This window comes from Lepisma saccharinum, chromosome 17 (assembly GCF_977018435.1).
Source record: "Lepisma saccharinum chromosome 17, izLepSacc3.1, whole genome shotgun sequence".
NCBI classification, from domain to species: domain Eukaryota; kingdom Metazoa; phylum Arthropoda; class Insecta; order Zygentoma; family Lepismatidae; genus Lepisma; species Lepisma saccharinum.
In genome coordinates this window covers 12,976,261-13,001,183 of record NC_139245.1, presented here as the reverse complement: position 1 = coordinate 13,001,183, position 24,923 = coordinate 12,976,261, and the positions used below count along the sequence as shown (strand labels likewise).

General features: G+C 40.0%; 1 protein-coding gene across 3 annotated transcripts in view; it reads left to right on the top strand.

Moving 5' to 3' along the window:
- Positions 1-24,923, top strand: part of S1P (membrane-bound transcription factor site-1 protease) — a 62,334-nt gene that overhangs the window by 16,323 nt on the left and 21,088 nt on the right. For all 3 annotated transcript variants that reach the window (XM_083138936.1, XM_083138937.1, XM_083138938.1), the window contains exons 7-11: positions 637-821; positions 3,179-3,295; positions 4,431-4,568; positions 8,100-8,276; positions 12,021-12,413. In XM_083138936.1, the coding sequence (XP_082995062.1) occupies positions 637-821; positions 3,179-3,295; positions 4,431-4,568; positions 8,100-8,276; positions 12,021-12,413 (1,010 nt within the window). The remainder of the gene's footprint in view (positions 1-636; positions 822-3,178; positions 3,296-4,430; positions 4,569-8,099; positions 8,277-12,020; positions 12,414-24,923) is intronic.

Below are 24,923 nucleotides of genomic sequence, written 5' to 3'. Positions count from 1 at the left end.
CGAGGAATAACATAAAGGGCAAGGTTTGGGACTTCATTGATAAGCAAGATGGTGGTGTCTCACTGTCAAGAGTTTTTTAGTCTGGTATACTATAATTAGTGAATATTTCAACTATTATTTATTACAAGCGAAAGTCATTAAATAACAGGAATTTTATTCTGAAACGAATAAAAAATATGTACAATGAAAAATCTTATTTTGGGACACAGAATAGCAAGAACTATATATATATGGGTCATGAAGCAGTATGAGCTTGTACAACACGGCTGCATTGATTTCCACCGTGAAAGAGCAGTGAAAGATTATTATTATTATTACAGTGTTTGGAGAGGAAAGGGGGGGGGGGTCATGGGATGTGAATGCATCTGCAATCTACAGAAGAATAAAGGTACACTATGGAGAATGTTGTTTGAGTCAGGGGATAGTATACAAGTGGGTGGAAAATTTAAAAACAAAACAATATGACTGCACAATGCTCTGTATCAGATGATGTTAAGAATTATGCTATGAATGAAATTAACCTTCAGGTTTTTTTATTATTATTGGAATATTTGATCTCCATGGTGACTTACAGCCGTCAGTGTTATTTTCTCTCCAGAATGAGGTTGGCTTACTCTTTGGTACTTCTATTTCCAGGTCTCGTACACTTCATGGTTTTTAGATGCCTTTAATTATGCCATATTAAAGAAGATTGGTGTTTTAAATTTGAGTATTGGTGGCCCAGACTTTATGGACCACCCTTTTGTGGATAAAGTCTGGGAATTAACAGCTAACAAAGTAATTATGGTTTCTGCCATAGGAAATGATGGTCCACTCTATGGGTGAGTTCTAATGTGAATATTGTAACTGGTTTTGTGTATCCACTGATTTTTTTTTTATCAGCTTGGTAGAAAGTAGGGATGGGACCGATTAATTGGTACTCTTATCGGTATCTGCCGATATAGGCATATCGATGTATCATTTTATCGGTAAAATTACCGATTATTTTACCGATCCGATATATCAATAAATATCTGATAATTTAGTGCAAAATTCTGCCATTTTGTTGTAATTTTTATGGATAATCTCCATGTCCTACTTTCTAAAAAAGTAAAAATGTCTAAATATGCAATTTCTTTTACACTGCACTCACCTTGAAACACACATTTATTAAGGAGGTCAATGAACCTTTCAGGTGTTTCAAGGACCATTTCTAATTTTATATCAGATCGCTAGAATATCGGTTATCGGTATTGGTAAATTTTATATTGGTACTTTATCGGTATCAGCCAAAATTTCATATTGAACCATCCCTAGTAGAAAGTAATGTGAAAGTTTTCAAATAAAACTTGTTCCATATTGAAATAACATTTTCATAAATACTTCACTTTCAATTCAAAATCCAATAGATTCGACAGCATTCTGACATTACAATGATTCTTACTTGGAAGTATTGTAAACTTTTGAGGAAAAAGTCATGCCTTTGCGCAAAATTTTCTTGAAGCCTCAACTGCCTGGATATTATGCAAAATGCACATTTTTGCACTAATATTATGTACAGTACTTCTTCATATTATTACAGTTTTCAAGTATCGTTAAATCTGTAACAGTACATGTATCATTTCAAATTGATATGGGCCAAGGTCTAAATAAAGTATTAGCTCTTTCATCAGTTACAGTTGATTAAAGCCATATATTCATAGGAGATAGCAAATTGAGAAGAGACCAATCTCTTGAAGGCATAGGAAATTTCATGGTCATTACTCTCATATGGGAATCCCTTGGAAATCTCCTGGGTCTGTACACATCTCACTTGCCATAGGTACCTGATTTCTAGGTTTTAAAATCTGTGTGGATGTCTACTGGAGCAGTTTTTTTATTATTCGACAAGAGGTATCACACTGTGCAAATCAATAAGCAATAGTTGTAAGATAGATCCCATAAATAAAGCAATCCATGCTTTTTTAACAAAGCCAGCTGTAGTTTGTGCTTTTTCCTGAGCTAAGGCACCAAGCAAAGAGAGGTCTGTGCCAACATCTCTTGCCTGTATTCGTTATTTCCTTTCAGCACATAGCCTAACAGAAAATTTTGATACGCCGAGGGAGGGACTTAGGCATCGGACAGATTGATTGGCATCTGCTGAAATTGGTGTATCGGTTTATGGAGGAAAATTGCCAGTTTTGTTTGTTGTATAAAAGGATAAGTCGTGTTTGTAAGTTTTGTAATGTAAATAATTTATTTTGTCTGGCAGAACCTATTGCATATATCTGGTTATCTGTATCAGTCCATTCATAGATTTATGTTATGTAGAACAATAATTCTACAATGCAAGCAATACATACATACAAGAAGAAGAATTCCGACAATAAAGTTAATAAACACATTATTTTTCTTCCATGGTTATTCATTATTATTCAGTTCAGACGAGCTGAACGATCACATACAGCGTGATTGCTTGTTTGTTTTACATACAACATGATTGTAGTTTTCATGTGAAATGCATAACCATATTTTTTTTTTGTTCTTACATGTTGTTTTTTTGTTTTGATCATGTGACAGATTGTAATATGGTAGGGTAGGACAACGCTGTAAAGATAAGTGTTAACGTCTGTCATCACTTGATTTTTTTTTGTGTACGTTCAGGAAGTTTTTTTTGTATAATCTGTATCATGCTGTGTGGTACTTTGTCAGAAGCTCAATGTATCAATGTAACCTGTAGACTCGGGTAGAAGAGTCTAATGTATTACGTTGCAAGGACTTGGTGAAAATACCGTTAAAAGATCGACTTCTTAAATATAGTTGTTTCCTTTATAAACACAATGGTAGTAGTTTCCTTTTCTATGATTACTTAAGTTAGTGTTTTAAGTCCACTTTATGCACAGTAAGGCAAATCGGGACTGGACCTACAGTTTAAACCAAACCACTGTGTGCCTACACCGGGTATCAAACCCGGGACCCCTTGATTACAAGGTGACGACGCTACCACTGCGCCATCAGGAAGCCAAAATCCTTTCCTGTGGTATGCTGTCTAGACAATATGAAAAAAAAAAATAAAAAAGTTTGGATCAACAATACCACTTAAGATAGTCAAAGAATGGAAGTACAGGCGGTACTTCTATGGCACTTGCAAACATTTTTGTCACGATCTACATTTGCATTATGAATTTTGATGGATGTTATGATTTAATATTTTTTACAGGACATTAAACAATCCAGCTGATCAAATGGATGTAATAGGAGTTGGTGGTATTAATTTTGAAGATCAGATAGCCAAGTTTTCTTCACGAGGAATGACGACATGGGAACTACCTGCAGGGTAAGTCATTGTTATAGAAGACAAATTATACTCTGATCTATTCGTAGATGAATATTTGACTTCTGGAGATTGTAGATTACATCTTGATTGTAGGTAGATAACACTAGTGTTCACATGTCTAGAAGAGTTCCAGTTACAGTAGAATTGAAATCATAGAGTGTGCTAATTTTAGCATAACTATTTTTTTCTATGAAAGATAAGGTAAAAATAATAGTGCTACTTCAAGGTAGATAAAAATAATGTTTTGCTGCTGCAGCAAGGATTCTGATTTTCATTGAGGGTTCAGTCAGTCATTAAATATCATTATTTTCCTGTAGTTTGCGGTTATTACAAGCATAAGAAATCAGTTTTTTTTTGTCAACTCATATCATCATCGAAGAGAAGCATTTGATTAAAAAGAGAAGGGTTTTAAAAAGATTAACGGGAAACACAGAGTTGAATGTCTGGAAAGCTTCGTTCATTGTAGAAGAACACTGGAATAAATTAAATAATGAAAGTGGTAACATAGATCCAGTATGGAGTTTTCTTTTTCACAAATGGAGTAAGCCACCATCTTTAAAATTTAATGTAACAGAAAACATCAAGAGGCTTTGTGAAAACAATGATGAATTTAAATTACCTGATGATATTTGGGATTCATAATTTAAAAAATCTGAAATAAAGAAAACAGACTGCTTCTTTTCACAGTTAAGTTGCTATATTACAACAATGTAACATTGACAACATCCATTATGTAAGGGATTATTTTTGTTTAAAAAATTACTAACCATTGTTATAACTGTATCTTTAGTCAAAATGAAAATAAATGTCTGATGAAAGGAGCGTGTGTTCTCCTGAAATGTCACAAAGAAAAACTGTTTTCTTATGCTTGTAATAACCGTAAACTACAGGAAAATAATTGTACAATGTAAGCAATGCGTACATACAAGAAAAACTACCATTAAACATCATACAGTGGAAACTCGATTTTATGTTTTTTCTGGGGACCATGGTGGAAAAAGTTACAATGACTTAAACCGTTGGAACCTTGAAGATTGAATGTATAATGTTTAAGAATCTGGTAACATAAACTCAGGATTCCACTGTAGTTGTAATTGTTTAAAGCAAAATAGCTGAAACATAAAATTTTTGACAGGTACGGCCGAGTGAAGCCTGATATTGTTACTTATGGGTCAGCGGTTCGAGGCTCAAGCATCAAAGGCAGTTGCCGTACTTTATCAGGTACCAGCGTGGCTTCTCCTGTAGTTGCTGGAGCAGTAACACTTCTTGCCAGGTAAGGCTGCTTTATCTGATAGGAGCCAGTACACAATTATTTCTTATGGCTTGCAGTTTAATACATATATGTGTAGTGCGTGACAATGTTATATTATCCTTGGGAAATTAAAATCGGCTCACCTTTAATCGCGAGAATGTTATGAGGTTTCAATCTACAGGCATAGTATAAGTAAATACATGTACACTTAAAACATTCTATCTGTTATTAGATTTGATGCCAGAATACATTACAGTGAGCAGGGCTACAGCTATACTTCTGTTTCCATGGCCTATTGCTGAAGAAGACATGGTATATTTTTGTGTAGAAACTAGTTCTGTTAAAATTATTTGAAAAGTAATAAGTTCATGAAATCCAGTTGCTTGGATACCCAAATCTTAACAACTATTTAAACTCCCCCTACTGATAATTTTAGCGATCTGATATATTTATAAATATACAACCTTCGTTCAATAAATACGGTGAATGAATTGCTGGCGTGCAGTTGTTGGTACTACTGGTTGACGGTCAGGTCAGTGAACCCCTAGATCTGTCAGTCATCGTTTGCGAAACCGTGTGGTTGTCCAGATGTGTAGTTCGTGTGTTTGCGTTGTGGAAGTAAGGTGCAGTGCAGCGACGCTGTTATGGGTGAAATGGAGCAACGTATGAACGTGAAATTCTGCTTCAAACATGGGAAAACACCAAGGGAATGTCACGACATGCTGCGCCAGATGTATGGAAACACTGCTTTATGGGAAAAGTGTGTGTACGAGTGGTACAAGCGCTTCCGTCAGGGTCACCGAAATCCAAAAAGATTAGGTGCAAAAAGTCGTGCATCAATACAATCCTGATTACCTTTTTTGATGCTGGAGGGATCATTCATAAAGAATACCTGCCAGAAAGCACGAGATTGAATGCGGCCACATACATGAACATTTTGGATCGCCTCCTGAAGATAATCAGATGTGTGCGCCCCCAGTATACCGAAAATGGATCCTGGTATCTGCTGCACGATAACGCACGCCTCCATACTGCCATAACCGTGCAGCAGTTCCTGGCACGTAAAGAGGTTTTTGTACTCCATCACCCCCCTTATTCACCATATCTGCCCCTTGCCGATTATTTCCTTTTCCCTCGCCTGAAGAAACACTTAAAAGAACAACGGTTTTCGTACATTGCCGACATCCAATGCAATGTGAACGCTGAACTCAACCGCATCCCACAGGCTGCCTTCGCCCAAAGTATGCGAGACCTCTACATGCGTTCTCAGAAGTGCATTACCATTGGAGGCGATTATTTTGAAGGTCAATAAGCTGTATTCCTGCATACATGTATCGCCTTTCCTGCAAATAAACCATGAAATGATTTGTTCAATCTTTCACCGTATTTATTGAACACAGGTTGTATAATTTAGTGCAATATTCTGAAACTTGGTTATAATTTTTATGAATATAAACCAAGGTGGATTGATTTAAATCACTTTAAATAAATAATTTATAGAATAATCTACCTAAGGATTTTATAGATAAGAATCACTTTTCATGATTCATTAAAAGTGCATTAATCTTGTAATAATTTAATGGTTTTTATTAGGCTAGAGAAAGAAAAAGAAAGAAAACAGAATATATGTACTGATGGGGTGAAGCTCATACAAAAGGAAATGCATTATGTAAACTGTAGACAAGCTTACATTTCTCTTGATTTAAAATTGAATAATTTTTATGGACAAAAATAGCAAACATTTTGTATAGAAAAATGCACAGTGTACTAATCACGTTAAACCGTAAATAGTGTCATTATCATTAGCCTGTAAATAAACAGGCAAGCTGATATTTTGAAAACTATCATTAAAAAAATTGCCAAAATTCAGCTACAAATTATAAAAATATTTTAAGTTACAATCATAGAGTACATCCAGAATGTTTCATTTTCACTAGAAGAAAAGTTATTGAAATTTTCAGTTTCATTAACACACTCAAAAAACATTTCTATAGTAGGTTCATATATTCAGTATCACAAACAGAAAAATGTATATTTACATATATTTTTTTATTTGCTTTAATCAAAGTGTTCAAATATTTTACAGTGCCGTTTACTAGGAAAAGCCTTTCTATAAAGAACATATCTATTTGTATGGTGCTAAACACCATACAAGCAATTTTAATCATGTTTTTTTTTTAAATTGGTGGCCGCGGTGGCTCTGTCGGTAACGCGTCTGACTACCATGCTAAAGGTCCCGGGTTCGATCCCTGGCCGGTTCAAATCCGGGAACTTTTCTAACGGTGGAAGCGGCCCCGGCGTCCACCCAGCGTCGAATAACATGGGTACCTGGGGGAAACCCTGGGGGGTAAAGGTGGTCAGGGGCGTGATGCTGATCACTTCATCCCCACTCACGACCGGATCAAGAAATTGTGGGGCGTTACCCCCACATCCCCTATACGCCTTCATGGCATGCTGCTATGCTCAGGGGAACACTTTACCTTTACCTTTTTTTTTTAAATTATCGAAAATGATTTTTTTAAATAAATATAAACATATGCCCTAGTTTTTTTTAAGTACATGTCTAAATATGCAGCTTCTGTTGCATTGCATTTATCTGGTGACACATTTAATAAGGGGTCAATGAATCATTCATGTTCTTAAAGGACCATTTGGAATTTTGTATCAGATCGGTAGAATATCTGTAATGGTATGCTATATTGGTTGGTACTTTATCGATATTGGACAAATTTTCATGCCAATTCATTCCTAATATTTTTATTTTTGCCCAAGAATAATTATTAGGTATTGTATGTCGCTAATATCTCAAATTTGTTTATTTTATATTTATTCCTCTTGACAGCTTTCATTTTCCAATTTGTGTTGCAGTTTCATAAATACATGAAATCTAAAGTGCAGTGTACGTTTACACATATCTTTTAACCCCTAAAGTATGGATTTTGTTGAACAAGTCGCTACTGGAAAATGTAGGTTTTTTGCTGGAAAATGTAGTTTTTTTCATCAAATTCAGTATACGCCCTCCGCATTGTGCTGCTGTAGTGCAGAAGGAGTATATATACGCTTTATGTTTGTTTCAACTATATTTGATTTACTGTGGCGTATATAGTCTCGCAGACGTTTGGTGAGATAGTTCTAGCTGTATTAAACTGTATTAGACTAAACTAATTTTTCCCTTCTTCTTCTTTCTTTTCATCTTCTTCTTTTTCTTCTTTTTCATCTTTTTCCTCTCTTGCTACTATTTTTTGTTTCTACTACAGCTAGAACTATCTCACCAAACGTCTGTGTGACTATATACCGGTACGCCACAGTAAATCGAATATAGTTGAAACAAATATAGAACGTATATATACACCTTCCGCACTACAGCAGCACAATGCAATGGGTATATATATATATACACCATCCACACTTAAGGAGTTAAATATACAGCAAATGATAATGTGCACATTGTATATAATGTAATACAACTGAAATTACATAGACTGAATTGAGTTTGTTTTACAGGAGTATCTGCACAGAGTGAAAAATTATAATATTTTTAATTTCTTCCAGTGGTGTTTTACATCGAGGGAATGTAATTAACCCAGCAAGCATGAAGCAAGCGCTCATGGCATCAGCAAGAAGACTGCCTGGAGTCAACATGTTCGAACAAGGCCATGGAAAACTAGATCTCATTAAAGCTTATCAAATATTAAATAGTTATAAACCACAAGCCAGCCTAAGTCCAAGGTAAATATTGGCAGTAGTGGTTGTTACCTAACAGTGCTAACCCTTGAAATGGTAGATGTAGATTTTTTTAATAGTTTTGTAAAATGTAAATTGCTCCCCTGTTCTTTGCACCATGCCATGAAGGCGTATAAGGAGTGTGGAGTTAGGGCTCCACACTTTCTTGACCATGGCTGAAGGTGGGGGTGATGTGATAGGCTCCATGCCCCTGGCAACTTTTACCCCCCAGAGTTTCTTCCAGGTACCCATTTTATACGATGCTGGGTGGATGCCGAAGCTGCTTGAATAGGTGGAAAAAATCCCGGTTCTACCCTGCCGGGATCAAATCCGGCTCTCTTGCATGTTGGTCAGAAGCCATAATGACTAGAGACCGGATGTTAGGCAAAATGCCTATTCTCTCCTGTTAGAGATATGATGAAAACGAATGTTGCGAAGGCCAGGGGGGAGGGATTAGCTTCATTTAAAGGCAATTTAATTTTGCCTATTTTGCCTATTTCATACGATATTGCCTATATTATTTCATAAATGCCAGATATTGCCTATTTTAGGCATTTTCTTTAAAATTGGGACATGACTGAACTCTGTGCATACAATTTCCTGTTCCCAGGATTAGTTTCCGATGCTTCCAAGAAATTTGAAAATAACAGTTAGCGAGTTATTGCAGCTAATAAGGACTTGGACAAATTAAGGGCAATTCAACAAGTTCCGAAAGGTGAAAATATACAAAATGAGTTAGATCCACATGTTCTCGCGTGCTTTAAGTATGCTCCGGTAACATCTGTGGAGGTTGAAAGATCTTTTTCAATTATAAAAAATGTGTTGTCCGATCGCAGACATAACTTGTCGGTTGATCACCTGAAGAAATACCTTGTTGTGATGTGCAACCGCAATTAGTGCTTCTTATTCAGAGACTGCCAAACCGTACAGTACAAAGTTGAAATGCATTTAAACAGTTTCTTAGTTCGAACTGCTGTGTGGAATATATATTGTAAATTTTTAAACTGAAATAAACCTGTATGCAGTGGTAAAGTGTATATTTAAATAATTGCGTACTGGTTGAAAGTAGCCAACAATTTCTTTTGTCAGACTATTGTGTGTAGCCATTATACAACGGAACATTTTGGGCTGACGTGACTCCTGTTTGCAGTGATTTATTAAGTACAATATTGTCCAATATAATAATAATACTGTTTCTAATGATGAGCTCCTGGTTTATTTTAAGCAACTATAAAGAATTTACAGGTATGTTTCTATATGATTTAAACACCTATTTCTTTTTGTACGTCTATCTTCATTATTTTGAGTTAAATTTCATTGCCTTTTTGTTGCCTATTTGTATTTTACTGCCTATTTTGAAAATTATAAGTGCTTATTTGCCTGCCTATTTTATATATTTTTAGTGCCTAAACATCCGGTCTCTAGTAATGACTGAGCTACCATGGCTTGTATCATAGTTTTGTATAGGGATGTGCCAAAGCCGATTACAGAAGTATGAAAATCGGCCGAAATTGACACATTGGCATCGGTATCGGAATAGGCAAAAATCCGATATTTAAACCGGTACAGATTATACTAGAGTTTTTACCTTCTAATAAGTTTTATATTTTAGTTTTGTAAGATTTATTGAAAATTAGGTTATGATTCATCATTATTGTAGAGTTTTTGTAATAAAGTTATTGCAAACTCATTCAGAGAATCAACCTAACTATAAATCGGAAATAAAACAGTACATTGCTGAACCAGGATCTGCTGTTGTATTGGAAATTCAAAAATGAATATTCAAACCTGAAGCAAGTGCTGAGAAAATACTTGGGCATACCTGCTGCATCAGTATTCAGTGCAGATTGAGTGTTCAGTGTTGCAGAACAGATTTGAGATAAGAGAAGAAGTAGGTTACTTCCTGAAGTGCTTCCAAATCTCGTGTTTCTGAAGTTGAATCTGCCAGAACAGGAATTCATTTTGCATTTCAAAGAACTGCTTGTGTACTAATGTTTAATCTCTTGAGAATCCATGTTCTTCTTAAAGGTTCACATAACATTTTGTTGATGCAAATGTACATTCGCATCTCTTGAGAATATATATGTATATACATATGATATGCAATAGAAATGTATTGGGTTGGTGCGAATGAAATGTCCGCTTTGACGTCTGGTGGGAAACTCACCTCAACAACACAACACAGGGATTGACTGAGGTCAGGCGTCTAACGTCGTAAACTCTGTATACGTCCAGCAAACAAACTGGAGGACCCAGACAGTCAGCAGGAAGTGTGTTGCTGAACAGGGTCATCTGAAAGTGCACCATGGAGAACACACAATTGCGAGTGATATGTCTTTACGAATTCAAAGTGGGACATTCTGCTCGGCAAGCTGCCAAAAACACTAACAGTGCATTTGAGCCAGGAATGGTAAATGAACGCACCATTCGCCGCTGGTTTGTCAAATTTCGTTCCGGTGACACAGCATTACAAGATGACTCGCGTGGCCATCGACCAACATCATGTTTGGATGAGCTCCTCAGGAACGCCGTGCAAGCGGACCCTTGGAAAAGTGTTCGTGCCATTGCAGACGAGTTAGGCATACACCATACCACTATCGTTCGGCGGCTCCATGCGATCGGTAAAGTGAAAAAGTTCGACTCATGGGTACCACATGATTTGACACCAGTCAACAAGACTCGCCAACTGGAGGTGTGCAGTTCTCTGAGTGTAAGGAATAACCGGGATGGTTTCCTGCAGCGGATTGTCACTTCAGATAAAAAATGGATCTGCTATGACAATCATAAATGATCAGGACAATGGTTGGATTGTGATCAACGTCCAGGGCTGTTTCCAAAACCACCTCTCCACCCACGGAAGGTGTTGTTGCTGGTATGGTGGTCTATGGTGGGTGTGATCCATCATGTCTTTCTCAGGCGAGGTGAAACCATCAATGCAGATCGTTACAGTGCTGAACTCCATGAAATGCACCGCAAACTTCTCCGCAAGCATCCAGCAATGGTCAACAGACATGGTGTCCTCATGTTGCACGACAATGCTTGGCCACATGTCGCGCAAAGGATGGTGCAGGCTCTCCATGAGTTGGAATATGAAACCCTTCCTCATCCAGCATATTCTCCCGACCTCTCTCCCACTGACTACCATCTCTTCCGGCATCTCGATCACTTCTTGACAGGGAAGACCTTCGCTGATGATCGGGCGGTGCAACATGCCGTTGAGGAGTTCTTTGCTTCGCAGACTTCTTTCGCCATGGAATCCAATTGTTGGCTGAGCGATGACAAAAGTGTGTGGCTGCAGACGGCGACTATTTTGATTAACCAGGTATTGTAGTTTTAATTTTTTTGGCCTTTGGCAATGAGGCACCTGGGCCGGACATTTCATTCGCACCAACCCAATACATAGCAAGTTTATTTTTGTCATGCTGAAAATAACATCCCATTTCTGTTTAATAATCTTATGTATCGGAATCGGTTAAATATCTGCATCGGTATCGGTTCCAAAAATTATCGGTGAGTACATCGGCAAATTTTCAGCTTTGTCACATCCCTAGTTTTGTATATCATGATTTGTGTGCGTGTATGCGTGTGTTTTTGAAGATTTCACTGTAGTTAATTCAGTTTAGAATAGATTAATTTTGGCATAATTTTGGTACAATTTATTCGTATGAAATTTGTATATTGATTACACTAACCTAATGTTACGGTGAAGTATCCCTAACTAATTTATATTTTCATTGTATTATTTTGCAGTTACATAGATCTAACAGAGTGCCAGTACATGTGGCCATATTGTACTCAACCAATTTATTACGGAGGCATGCCTACCATTGTGAATGTCACAATTCTCAATGGAATGGGTGTGTCTGGGAAAATTGTAGGAAAACCTGAGTGGCATCCGTACGTTCCTCAGTTTGGACAGCATTTGGATATTGCGTTCTCATACTCGGACGTTCTCTGGCCTTGGTCCGGCTATCTTGCGATTTCCATTGCCGTTTCAAAGAGTGCTGCTGCATGGGAGGGTGTAGCTCAAGGACAGGTGACATTGACAATCCAATCCCCACCGGAAGATGGGGAGGAGGAGCCGAGAAAGTCAACTGTCAAATTAGCAATAAAGACTATGATTATACCTACTCCACCTCGGCAGTAAGTATCTTTGTCTTAATTTTATTAAATTTTTGTTCGGTATTTTATGTATTGTAGTATAACCAACCAAAGGTTGGGTATACATCCCCAATACATACAGGCAGTACTCCACTCCAACCAAAGTACAAGGCCAATTCAATTCAGGTAAAATTAATAGGAATATACATTCCCAGATATGTTAAGATTAACAGAAATTAGGCCTAATTAGTAAAAGTATGATAAAACATCAAAATATTAAGTAAATAATAAGCCCCAGACCAAAATTCATTGGTTATCAAAAAGACATCCTTTTTTTGGACAAACAGAATTCAGAGAGCACATATGCTTTTCATGCAAATTTTTTATTAATACAGATATTTTCAGGATAACATTTGTGCAAGCACAAATTAACTTGCTTTCCCTGAAAATAACTCCAAACCACAATTATATGTGCAAACAAACCACAAAAACATCAAAAAATCGATGTTTTTGGACAAAAGACAATCGGTCTCACAGCACCAGAGCCATCTGGTGAGAGTCAGTGGAACTAGCCCTGACTGGACTGCCATCTATTGGGCTTCTCAAGGTACTTGATGAAAGCAAGTAACCCCAGGTGCTGTGAACCAATCAGATGGCCTCATGGGCGTGGCTACCAGACAATACAACTGAGATAGCTTCTAACATGAGAGGAAGCCATCTTGATTTCACTTTTTGCAAAGAGCTGATTCAGTTCACATCGCTCCAAGTTTTGGGCCAGAGTAGGCCAGTGGAGAAAGGACAATGGAGTAGCCATTGTGTTTAAAACATGTGAAATAGCTACTAAGTGAGTGGAAATAGTCCAGTATTGTATAATATGGACAAATTGCAGGATTTACAGTGAATTGAAGTGCATGGAACCAATATCCATGAAAATTCGGAAATTTTCAATACCACATGGTGAGGACAATGAGTCTTCAGGAAACCATGATGTCTTTGTATCCAAAGACATCCAGGATTATTCGGCCCATCCTTGGTGATATAGCTCTCTGAAACAGTCCATGTGCAAGCCAATACCCATATGTCTTAAGATACTGCTATATTTTTAGTGCATACCCACAGAAATTCCCCCATTTATAGTTGGAGTGAAAAGTGTTTGTTTTAAGGCCCATGTGTGATGAGGTGGAAGCAGAAGATGTAAGTACAATACTTTCGTTACCCATTTGTTGGTTCTAATTGTAAAAACAAAGCTATAAGTTTGTGCAGTGCTTGTATATAGTTAAATGTCTTAAGTCCCTGAATATTAAATGTGTCTTTCCAACATCTTGATTTGTCAATTCATATTTGGGCGGGTAAGTCCGGGAAGCGTACCTCTCGCTCCGGAATAAACAGGTTGAAAGTCCCTATGATAAACCAGCAATCATTCCTCGGAATGGATGCTGGTCTACTGGGGACATCCTCCATGTTAATGGTCACTGGAGGACAGCGTAGAGCTGCACGAGGATAGGTGTGTCCAGGTTGCATAGCCAGGTAGTTTAGTAGGTTCGATCAGGCCCAAAGTGGGTGAGTAGGTTAGGTTCATCCTTCCTATTATTCGGCAACGTAACCTGGAGGCACGTATCCCTGGACCAGCCGCGTAGACGAAGCCATTCAACTCCCGAATCTATTGTCAGTCTTTGGTCTCTGTCTCGCACGCGCGGATCGCAAGATTATGAGACTCAGTACCGGCACTCCCCAAATATGAATACCAGATCAAGGTCGTTGGAACGGCCAGCAGGTCGTGGGTTCCCACCCAGCGGTGGTGCAAGTTCCCTTAATAACCCCCAGCTTGATCTCATTGTAGCAATGCTCCAGGAGCAAGCGAAAGTATCTGAAAATGTTAGTCAGAAACTTGAGGCACAGGGTCAGAAACTTGATGCGAAACTTGAAGCGCAGGGTCAGAAACTTGATGCACAGGGTCAGAAACTTGATGCACAGGGTCAGAAACTTGATGCGCAGGGTCAGAAAATTGATGCTCAGGGTAGGGAATTTGCCAAGGCATCGGCCGAAGTAAATAGGAAACTCGAAGCCGTAAGGACGGAATTCCAGGCCAGACTGGACTCCATCCACAATGCCACCACAAAGACCTCAGAATTGTTAACTAAGCAAGTAGCGACCAACACCAATAGAATTAACCAAATAGAGATCCAGTGTAATGACTTAGAGTCAAGGTTAGAAAGGGATTTTACACAAGTGTCAGGCCAGATTTCGCAACTGAGGGAACTCGTTGGCGAAGTGCAAGGCGGTGACAATCAGACCACCACAGCTCAGATTCTAGGGAGGTTAGATGCCCTAGAAAACATATGCAGAGAGCTCACTTGCAGTGACCACATGGTCACGATCGAGAACAGGGTTCTCGAGCAAGTGAGGAAGGAAATGCCGAACTGCCAGGCGGAAAGCCGCAGCTCGCGTGTATGCATTTCCGAGGGCCAAGTCACTGAGCAGCGCACCTCCTTACAACAAAGGGTTGGTGAGGAGCAGCTGCCAGCAGAACAAAGGTCTGACGATGCAAGCCTGATGAGGATTCTTGCTTGCCTGGAAGGTATGGAGAGACGAATCACTCAGTCCGCCCTTCCACTTACGTCAGCCACCATGCCCGTCTCACCTGCACGGAATGTGTCTGTTCACCATGCCTTGCACAAAGCCAAACGACGACCTAAGGGTTACGAAAGCTCTGACCAGAGTAGTGGCTATGTGTCTCCCCATAACAAGTACCACCCACTTGGTAACTCCCCGGAGTCCAACTCCAAAAGCTCGGACGCCGAAGTCCGCAGCCAGAGGAAGAGGAAGAACCGGAGGAGGAACAAGAGCAAACCTAGGGTTAGGTTTGCTGATCTCAAACAGCTCCCAACCTTTAACGGGCAGGGGAACAGGCTGGCCTCAGATTTTGTGCAGGAGTTTGAGAGAGATCTCACTCTCCTGGAGGTAGATTTGGCGGATGCCCTCCAAATAATCTCGTTCTGTCTACGGGACGAGGCAGGGCAGTGGTACGAGAGGAACGAACGAAAGTTCAAGTCCTACTCGGATTTCAAAAGGCAGTTCCTCTCATATTTCCAAGGGGATGGGTGGAGAGCTTCTTCCCTGGCGAAGGCTCTCAATGAAAGGTACAACCCATCCCAGCACAGATCAGTGCACAAATATTTCTGGCGCCAAGTCAAAATGATTAGGCTTGCGTTGCCAGAAATCACCGACAACCAGGTTTTCACCCACGTTGTGCAACAGCTGCCGCGTAGCTTGAAGGACCAGTTAATCCTGGCTCCCTTCGTCTCTCTTCAGGAGGTGGCCAACTCCATACTTCGGTATGAGAGTGTGCAAGTGCCACAATATCCTGAGAGGGAAGTTGCAAGGCCAGCACGACCCAATTACGGGAAAACCACGACTCGCATTAACCGGACCTATGTGAGTCGTGGTCAGGGTGAAGCGAGCGGTTCGTCCAAAAAGGAGGACGCTCACATGTGCAAATCTGCGAGGGGCTCCCGGCCTAAGGAGTACCCAAACAGAACCAAGGTAGACCGGAGAAAGGGTGGAACATCCCAGCGTAAGAGTTCCACCAGCCCACACGGGTCTTCCGAGCACCTCGCTGAGGTGCATCCAAATGTGCACAACCAGGGAAACTAGGTAGGCAACGTCCTGACGTGGGGAAGGGCGATGCCAAACCTAAACCTGTCCCACAATGTTCAGATTCATGCAAGCACACTCCACTGATAAATCAGCATCAGGCAGTGGGTGATTCAATGTTGTCACGTCTTGCGCAAAGAAAATTCGGGTATCCTGTCCAAAGAGACAGCGATGGTAATTACCACATCGGACTTTGCATATCTGGACAAACCTCAGCGCAGTTGCTCAGTGCTTTGAGAAGGGAAAAGTGTGTTCATAAAAATGTGTTATTAATGGTATCCACAAATGATATGCTCCGAGGGAAGGACACCAACCAGGTGTTCCGGAACCTCCAGGATATCATTTACACCCTAAAGAGGAAAGGTGCTCAGAAGGTCATTGTTCTGACTCCTCCACCAGTTCCCAGGTTAGCCAATGAGAACCGACACAGGTTCTGGGCCATGTATGACTCATTGATTGCAAAAATATTATCCCTTGATGATAATAGCAATGTAAAGGTTCTGGATTCCTCATTGAAATTTGTGCATAAGGGCCAAGAAATGAACATGTCGCTGTTCGAAGAAACCATGGGTTACGGTCAAAACATGAGACCCGACCTGGTTCACTTCAGCCCACGAGGTATGGATACCATACTCAACGCACTCGATGAGGTAAAATGGTTCACCAAACCGGGTCACACACCCAAGGGTAAACAAATGGGATCTCAACAGAGTGAGATGAATGCCATTCTGCCCTACGACCAACCCTCGGGAAACTAGCCAGTGCTGCTCTCGCAGGGGGTGATGGTGGCCAAGGTGTAACAAATCCTCCTAGGTTAGTAAATATAGCATTTTTGAATTTGGATGAATATGACTCAATAGAGAATGAGTTCTGTAGCTCCAGTAACAATTGTGTAGTCCCTATAAATAAGCATAACAATAGGTACGGTACGGTAATACAGGTGACTCTGGTAGATGTACCTACCAAAGCGCTTGTCGATTCTGGAGCTGAGGTATCTGTGCTGAGTTCCAAGATGTGGAAACAGATTACGCACAATGCATCCCGGCCCAGACTCATTAAGTGTGACAATATCAAGTTAGTAGATTACTCAGGTGCTAAAAAGCAAAAAATCCTAGGAACTGCTTCAGTAGGTGTCATTGTCGAAGGTACGGAGATTTGCGTAGAGTTCGTGGTCGTAAACGAACTCAGCATAGACTGTATTTTAGGTTTAGACTGGTTATATGGGATCAATGCACAAATAGATTTTTCATCCCACCAATTAATGTTCAGGAAAGGGTCGCACTCAACGATCACTAAGTTCTTGCCAATAGGTCCAGATGCAAGTCAAGACGAGGAAGCACAGATCCACAAGCTGGACATATTTCCCCTGGATACCTTCCAGAAGTCTGACATGGCATCCATACCCGAGATACGAGATGTCGCAAACAATGCAACCAGTATCTCCCAAGCTCAAAAGGAACAGTTGTTTCAAACACTGTGTCAAATGAGAACTGTTTTCAGTGACCGCCCAGGCAAGTGCAACATTCACGAGCACAAAATTACCCTCCACAAGTCTGAGTATGTAGCTAGAAAAAACTATCCCATCCCTGTAAAGTACAAAGATGGTGTAGCGGAGGAAATCAAACAGCTCATTGAATGGGACATAATTGAGCCCTCAAATTCTGAATATGTATCCCCAGTTTTGGTAGTACAAAAGCCGAATGGATCTCTACGTCTCACGTTAGACCAACGAGAGATCAACAAACTTATCCTGCCTTTAAAATTGAAACCCCTCAACATGGAGGAAATTTTCACACAATTCCAAGGTAAAAAGTACTTTTCAACCTTAGATATATCTTCTGGTTTTTGGCAGATAGGCCTGGAACAGGAGTCTAGGAGGTACACCGCTTTTACTTTCAATGGCAAGATGTACCAATTTAAGCGATTAATCTTTGGTCACATCAATAGCATGCAGGTGTTCATTGAAGTAATGAATAAACTGCTGAGTGGTACCGAGGAGTTTGCCTTAGCATATGTCGATGACATCACAATCTTCTCTGCCACCTTTGAAGAACATTTAGTTCACATTAGTAAGGTACTTGACATTTTTCAAAAGGCTAACATGACCCTTAAATTGTCCAAATGTTCATTTGCCAGAGAACAAATTAAGTTCTTAGGGCACATAGTCAATTCCAAACACATATCCATGTGCCCGGAATATGTGGAATCCATATCCAACCTGCAACCCCCTGCTAATATCAAACAATTGCAGAAAATATTAGGTTCTTTCGGGTGGATTCGTAAATTCATTCCCAGCTATAATGAATACACCCAACCTCTTTACGACCTGCTACGAAAAGGATCCAAATGGCAGTGGGACGAGAATGCCCAAAAGGCGTTCGAAGCGATGAAATCAGTAGTCCAGGAGGACTGCAAACTATTTCACCCCAACTTCTCAGAGAAGTTTTACCTCCAGACTGACGCCTCAGGATCAGGGGTGGGGGGATTCTGCTTCCAGTATTGCGAAGGAGAGAAGAGGCCATTGGGATACGTTAGCAGATCTCTGAAGAATTACGAGTTAGGATATACCTCCACAGAACTTGAACTCCTAAGCATTGTATGGTGCATAGAGAAGTTCTCATTTTTATTGCAAGGTCAGACCTTCACCATCCTATGCGACCACAAGAGTCTTTCATGGCTCAACTCAGCCTATTCATGGAACGTACGCCTCACCCGGTGGTTCCTCAAACTCCAGAACTACAAGTTTGATGTGGAGTATGTGGCCGGTCGTATGAACTGTTTAGCGGATATGCTATCCCGCATCCCGGAAAGACAGAAAGAGATGGTTAGACGTGTCAACCCAATTCAAGTGTTACCCCAACCCATAGCTAATCTGTCCGGAGACGATCTCCAGAGAGAGCAAGAAAGGGATCCCAGGTCCAAAGCAATCATAGATTACCTGCAGGGGGGGGGAACAGGATAGCAATCCTAGGTGCAGAAATTGGAGCAAGCAATACCAAATGGTCAATGACCTGCTAGTGGTCAAAGACTTTCACTTTGTCGATAAGTTCAGAATATACATTCCCGAATCTTTAGTTTCACAGGTGCTCACAGCATATCACAATGATGATGGGCACCCAGGAGTAGACAAAACACATAATAAGGTGTTCCGTAGTTTTTTCTGGCCAGGTATGAGGCGAGGAGTCAAGGCTTGGGTGACTGACTGTGTTCAATGCCAGCAGGTGAAACCGAACCTTCATCCCCCTCGGCAAGTCTTGCAGGCCCATCATGTCAAACAGTTAGGAGCAACTCTGTTCTGCGACCTCGTAGGTCCACTCCCAACCAGTAAGCGGCAAGAGAAGTACATTTTCACTATTCTCGAGGGATGTTCAAGATACATAATGGCGTACCCGCTCAGAAATTCCACCACTCCCTTAATATTGAGGAAACTCATTGATATTTATTTTGTACATTTTTCACTTCCTCAAAGAATTGTAGTAGACAATGGTCCCCAGTTTAGGGCGAAGCAATTCACTCAAACCCTTGAAAATATGGGAATTCAGGTTCTGTTTATACCATCATATCTCCCATCCGCCAATCTGGTTGAGAGGACCCACCTTGAGATGGGAAAACTCTTAAAGCTCATGTGCAATGAAAACCATAAGACATGGTCAGATAAATTACCAGCAGTGGTTAGTATAATCAATCACTCGATCAATGACACCACTGGGTACGCACCAGCAGAACTTAGGCTACATGTTTCTCTCAGGAACCCCGTTATGGAACACTTCCATATTCCTACAGGTGAACAAACCGAATGGGATCAGCAATTGTTCATGGCTGTATCCCGGACGGCCGAAAGGCGAAACAAAGCCAACAGTAAGGTAAATGAGTCACAGCAAAACAGAACTGTGATCAAAGTGTATGATTTAGTTTTTCTTAAATCCCATCTCCAAAGCAAAGCTCTAGAGGGACAGACCCACAAATTGTTCCACACCTTCTTCGGTCCATTAGTTTGTAGTGATCAGGTGACAGATAACATATTTAATCTCGTTCATTGTGTTAGCGGTAAGAGCCTACCCAACCAACATGTCAATAACATGAAGTTGTGGAGGTGTAGCTATAAGGTGTATAGTCATTACATTGAGAAGCTCAGACTACTACATCCGGTGTTAGCATCTAGAGTACCTCAAAGAAGTTGATTCAAGCCAAGGGGCCTCTGAATTCAAAGAGGACTCAACCTCAATCCCGACGGGGTGCAGCCGTTTCCCTACGACTTGCTTTGTCTGTTGGTAAGACGAGTAACTGCGCACAAATGGCTCCACCCTCGTACCCTTGTGATACTTCCCCATGGAAACTGTAGATGTCTGCTCGTCAGCTCTACGTTTCTTCCTAAACCCGATATCAGTAGGACCTAGGAGAGAAGTACGCGACGGTACGGCTCCTGCGCTATAGTATTAGTCGCATAAGAGGTATTGGTATCCCTCTAGCGCATCCAGGGTAAGACGCACGGATAGGAGTGTACAACAGGTACAAGATGAGGAGAAAAAGCTACACATTTTTTGAACATTAGTATTAATATATGTTAAAGGTCAGAGGTTTTGTGGATGAGGTTCTGTCTGGTCTGCGACATTCACCCATTTGTACATAGGGTAGAAAATTTATGTCAAGATCGTGTAAGGGATTATTTTATCATTGTATGCAAAAGTCAATTTCATTGTTGTATACAAAAGTATTATTTCACTGTTGTATACAAAAGTATTATTTCAGTATTATATGCCAAGGCAATTTCATTGTGGTATAAAGGGTAATTTCATTATTGTATACCAGGGCCATTTCTTTGTTGGACACAAAAGTGAGTCCAACCATCATATAGAGATTTATTTCCCTATGAGTACAAATCTATGCTAGATCACTCACTACCAATCAAGCAAAATATTGTTTAGCAATCATTGGGTATTTGCACTACCGATGGGTTAGGTTCGACCAAACCAGGGTTAGCAGTAATAGAAATATGCGAGCACCCCCAAACATATAGGGTTGTTTATGAGGAACAACCCAAAACCAACAAGGGTAAGGTCAAAGCCTGCATGTGAAGTGGGGCCAGTGAGTACATCACTCCAACTCCCCCTCAGTGTCACCACAAAACCCCGGAGCAAACACACAAAAGTGCATGGTGTCATTGGCAGCAGCAGACCCCCAAGCATATTATGCCAGGAACCAGAGACAATCTTTTCAGCGTTCCAGCAATATGGGGAAGCAGGGAGTGTGTCAGGGGTTCGTAATCGAACATTGACATCCAGAAACGAACCACCATGACAATCCGACAGACTTCACACAAGGAGTGCATTCCACAGATTGTTCACAATCCCAATGGGTAGCCAGGCTGAAGCATTGTTCCGCCAAGCGAGAACAAAAGCATTTGCTGGCAACGGATGCTGCGCAAAGCCAGGCGACAGCGTGCTCCACATAAGGAGATATGGAAGAACAATTTTGAGGTGACCAAACGTGGACATCATACAAAGGTGTATGGTGAACATTTCTTGAAGGTACTGCACCCTCAAGTGAATGAGGGGCAGAAACATTAGATACATATCTAAAAACTACTATGCAGCTCAGATCGAGTACGAAAACTGCATTCAGTGCTACAAAAAGCAGACATTATAACATGAATAACGAAAATCATTTATAGAAAACTTTTAAGTGTGTGTTATATTAACCATGTATATACCGTCTAGGAAATCGTTCGATATATCGGACAGAACAATACCTCAAACATATATCCAAGTGACCGGCAAGAATAAGTGCAAATTTATTTTTCTTTCAAGTATATGTTCTTTTCGGACCAGCGTGGTCATAACAACTCAGTGTGTATATAAATATTTTGTGTATGTATTTGGGTATAGTGTAGTAAAGGGTAAAGAAAAATGATCCGCTTCACGTATCCTTTTTCTTTTCCCGAGGGCCCGGGATATGTATAACCAACCAAAGGTTGGGTATACATCCCCAATACATACAGGCAGTACTCCACTCCAACCAAAGTACAAGGCCAATTCAATTCAGGTAAAATTAATAGGAATATACATTCCCAGATATGTTAAGATTAACAGAAATTAGGCCTAATTAGTAAAAGTATGATAAAACATCAAAATATTAAGTAAATAATAAGCCCCAGACCAAAATTCATTGGTTATCAAAAAGACATCCTTTTTTTGGACAAACAGAATTCAGAGAGCACATATGCTTTTCATGCAAATTTTTTATTAATACAGATATTTTCAGGATAACATTTGTGCAAGCACAAATTAACTTGCTTTCCCTGAAAATAACTCCAAACCACAATTATATGTGCAAACAAACCACAAAAACATCAAAAAATCGATGTTTTTGGACAAAAGACAATCGGTCTCACAGCACCAGAGCCATCTGGTGAGAGTCAGTGGAACTAGCCCTGACTGGACTGCCATCTATTGGGCTTCTCAAGGTACTTGATGAAAGCAAGTAACCCCAGGTGCTGTGAACCAATCAGATGGCCTCATGGGCGTGGCTACCAGACAATACAACTGAGATAGCTTCTAACATGAGAGGAAGCCATCTTGATTTCACTTTTTGCAAAGAGCTGATTCAGTTCACATCGCTCCAAGTTTTGGGCCAGAGTAGGCCAGTGGAGAAAGGACAATGGAGTAGCCATTGTGTTTAAAACATGTGAAATAGCTACTAAGTGAGTGGAAATAGTCCAGTATTGTATAATATGGACAAATTGCAGGATTTACAGTGAATTGAAGTGCATGGAACCAATATCCATGAAAATTCGGAAATTTTCAATACCACATGGTGAGGACAATGAGTCTTCAGGAAACCATGATGTCTTTGTATCCAAAGACATCCAGGATTATTCGGCCCATCCTTGGTGATATAGCTCTCTGAAACAGTCCATGTGCAAGCCAATACCCATATGTCTTAAGATACTGCTATATTTTTAGTGCATACCCACAGAAATTCCCCCATTTATAGTTGGAGTGAAAAGTGTTTGTTTTAAGGCCCATGTGTGATGAGGTGGAAGCAGAAGATGTAAGTACAATACTTTCGTTACCCATTTGTTGGTTCTAATTGTAAAAACAAAGCTATAAGTTTGTGCAGTGCTTGTATATAGTTAAATGTCTTAAGTCCCTGAATATTAAATGTGTCTTTCCAACATCTTGATTTGTCAATTCATATTTGGGCGGGTAAGTCCGGGAAGCGTACCTCTCGCTCCGGAATAAACAGGTTGAAAGTCCCTATGATAAACCAGCAATCATTCCTCGGAATGGATGCTGGTCTACTGGGGACATCCTCCATGTTAATGGTCACTGGAGGACAGCGTAGAGCTGCACGAGGATAGGTGTGTCCAGGTTGCATAGCCAGGTAGTTTAGTAGGTTCGATCAGGCCCAAAGTGGGTGAGTAGGTTAGGTTCATCCTTCCTATTATTCGGCAACGTAACCTGGAGGCACGTATCCCTGGACCAGCCGCGTAGACGAAGCCATTCAACTCCCGAATCTATTGTCAGTCTTTGGTCTCTGTCTCGCACGCGCGGATCGCAGTAGTTATTTAATATTAATGTTTAATTATAATGGCAAGGATAGATGTTGATTAGAAATAGATAAAGATAATTATAATGGCAAGGATAGATGTTAAATGTTGATTAGAAGTAGATAAAGAGCAGGTTGGCCAGTTACCTCAGCATGCAATACATTTTCTATCTTGTACTGCCTTCTAAATTGCATTAGAATATACCAGAGGAAATAATTATTTTGGACTTATTGTCCTCATTAAAATGATAGTTTTAAGACTTGTACTTTCTTGTACCTAACATAGGTGAAGGATATGGATCTGATATTAGTGTGGGCATTTGTTTTTGTGTAATTACATACAGATTTTTAAATCAAATTTAAGAAACTTTATTTACCATTGTACGAGGTGCATCCGGAAAGTAGTACCCATATGCACAAGGAAATAAGTCCAGCCAATGTAAGCTCAGCTAGTCACAGTCGCTTGTTTAGAGTTGCATCACGTTCGGAGGTTTTTTTTTCTTTTTGTAAGTGACAAATGAATTGACAAGTCTGCCATGTGTGAAGTGAGATCTGATTTGCTTTTGCAGCTATGTGAAATTGATTTTCAAATTACAGAAGTTTATGGTGACATGATGGATGAATGGTGATGTCAAAACTTTAATGTAGGCAGGGAGAACTGAGTGCCCAACTGTCGTTTCTGAAGATTTAATTTATCATGTTGATGAATTCATCAGACAATATCTGTTACACACTTGACAAAATCCCTGAAAAATTTTCACATGTGTCTCGAACAATGATCCATGAAATTGTTATTGTCCATCTTGGGTACAGAAAAGTTTGCGAGAGATGAGTTCCTCACTGAAGGAAGCAGTCATTATATTTCTGAATAGACTGGCGGCATAAGTTTAAGATGAGGGCATCCAAAAGCTTGTCACATGCTACGACAATGGCCTAATTATCAAGTGTGACTGTGCAGAAAAGTAGCCTAATGTGTGTGAAAGTAAAATAGAAAGTTTGTTTGAGAAATGTTTATTGGCTACTTTTTAATTTGAAAATGTGTACTACTTTCCAAACAACCCTCGTTATCACCAAAATTTTGTTTCATACGAGGGACGATCAGGTTGCTCCGACCCTAACATAGAAGGAATGACGTTATGATTGATTTTTTATTTTGTTATTGTTTAGTGATCCTTTATACGCTTTTCTGAATTGCAAGTCTGAGTAGCGTACAGTTTTCTTTTTACAGGGGTATAACTGAGTGAAGTTGTGTCAATGTGCCAGAATGGAGAAAACTGAGGTGAGAGCTGTGATCAAATATTTTGTGAAGAAGTGGACGGTATCCAAAATTCATGAGGACTTGGTGGATAC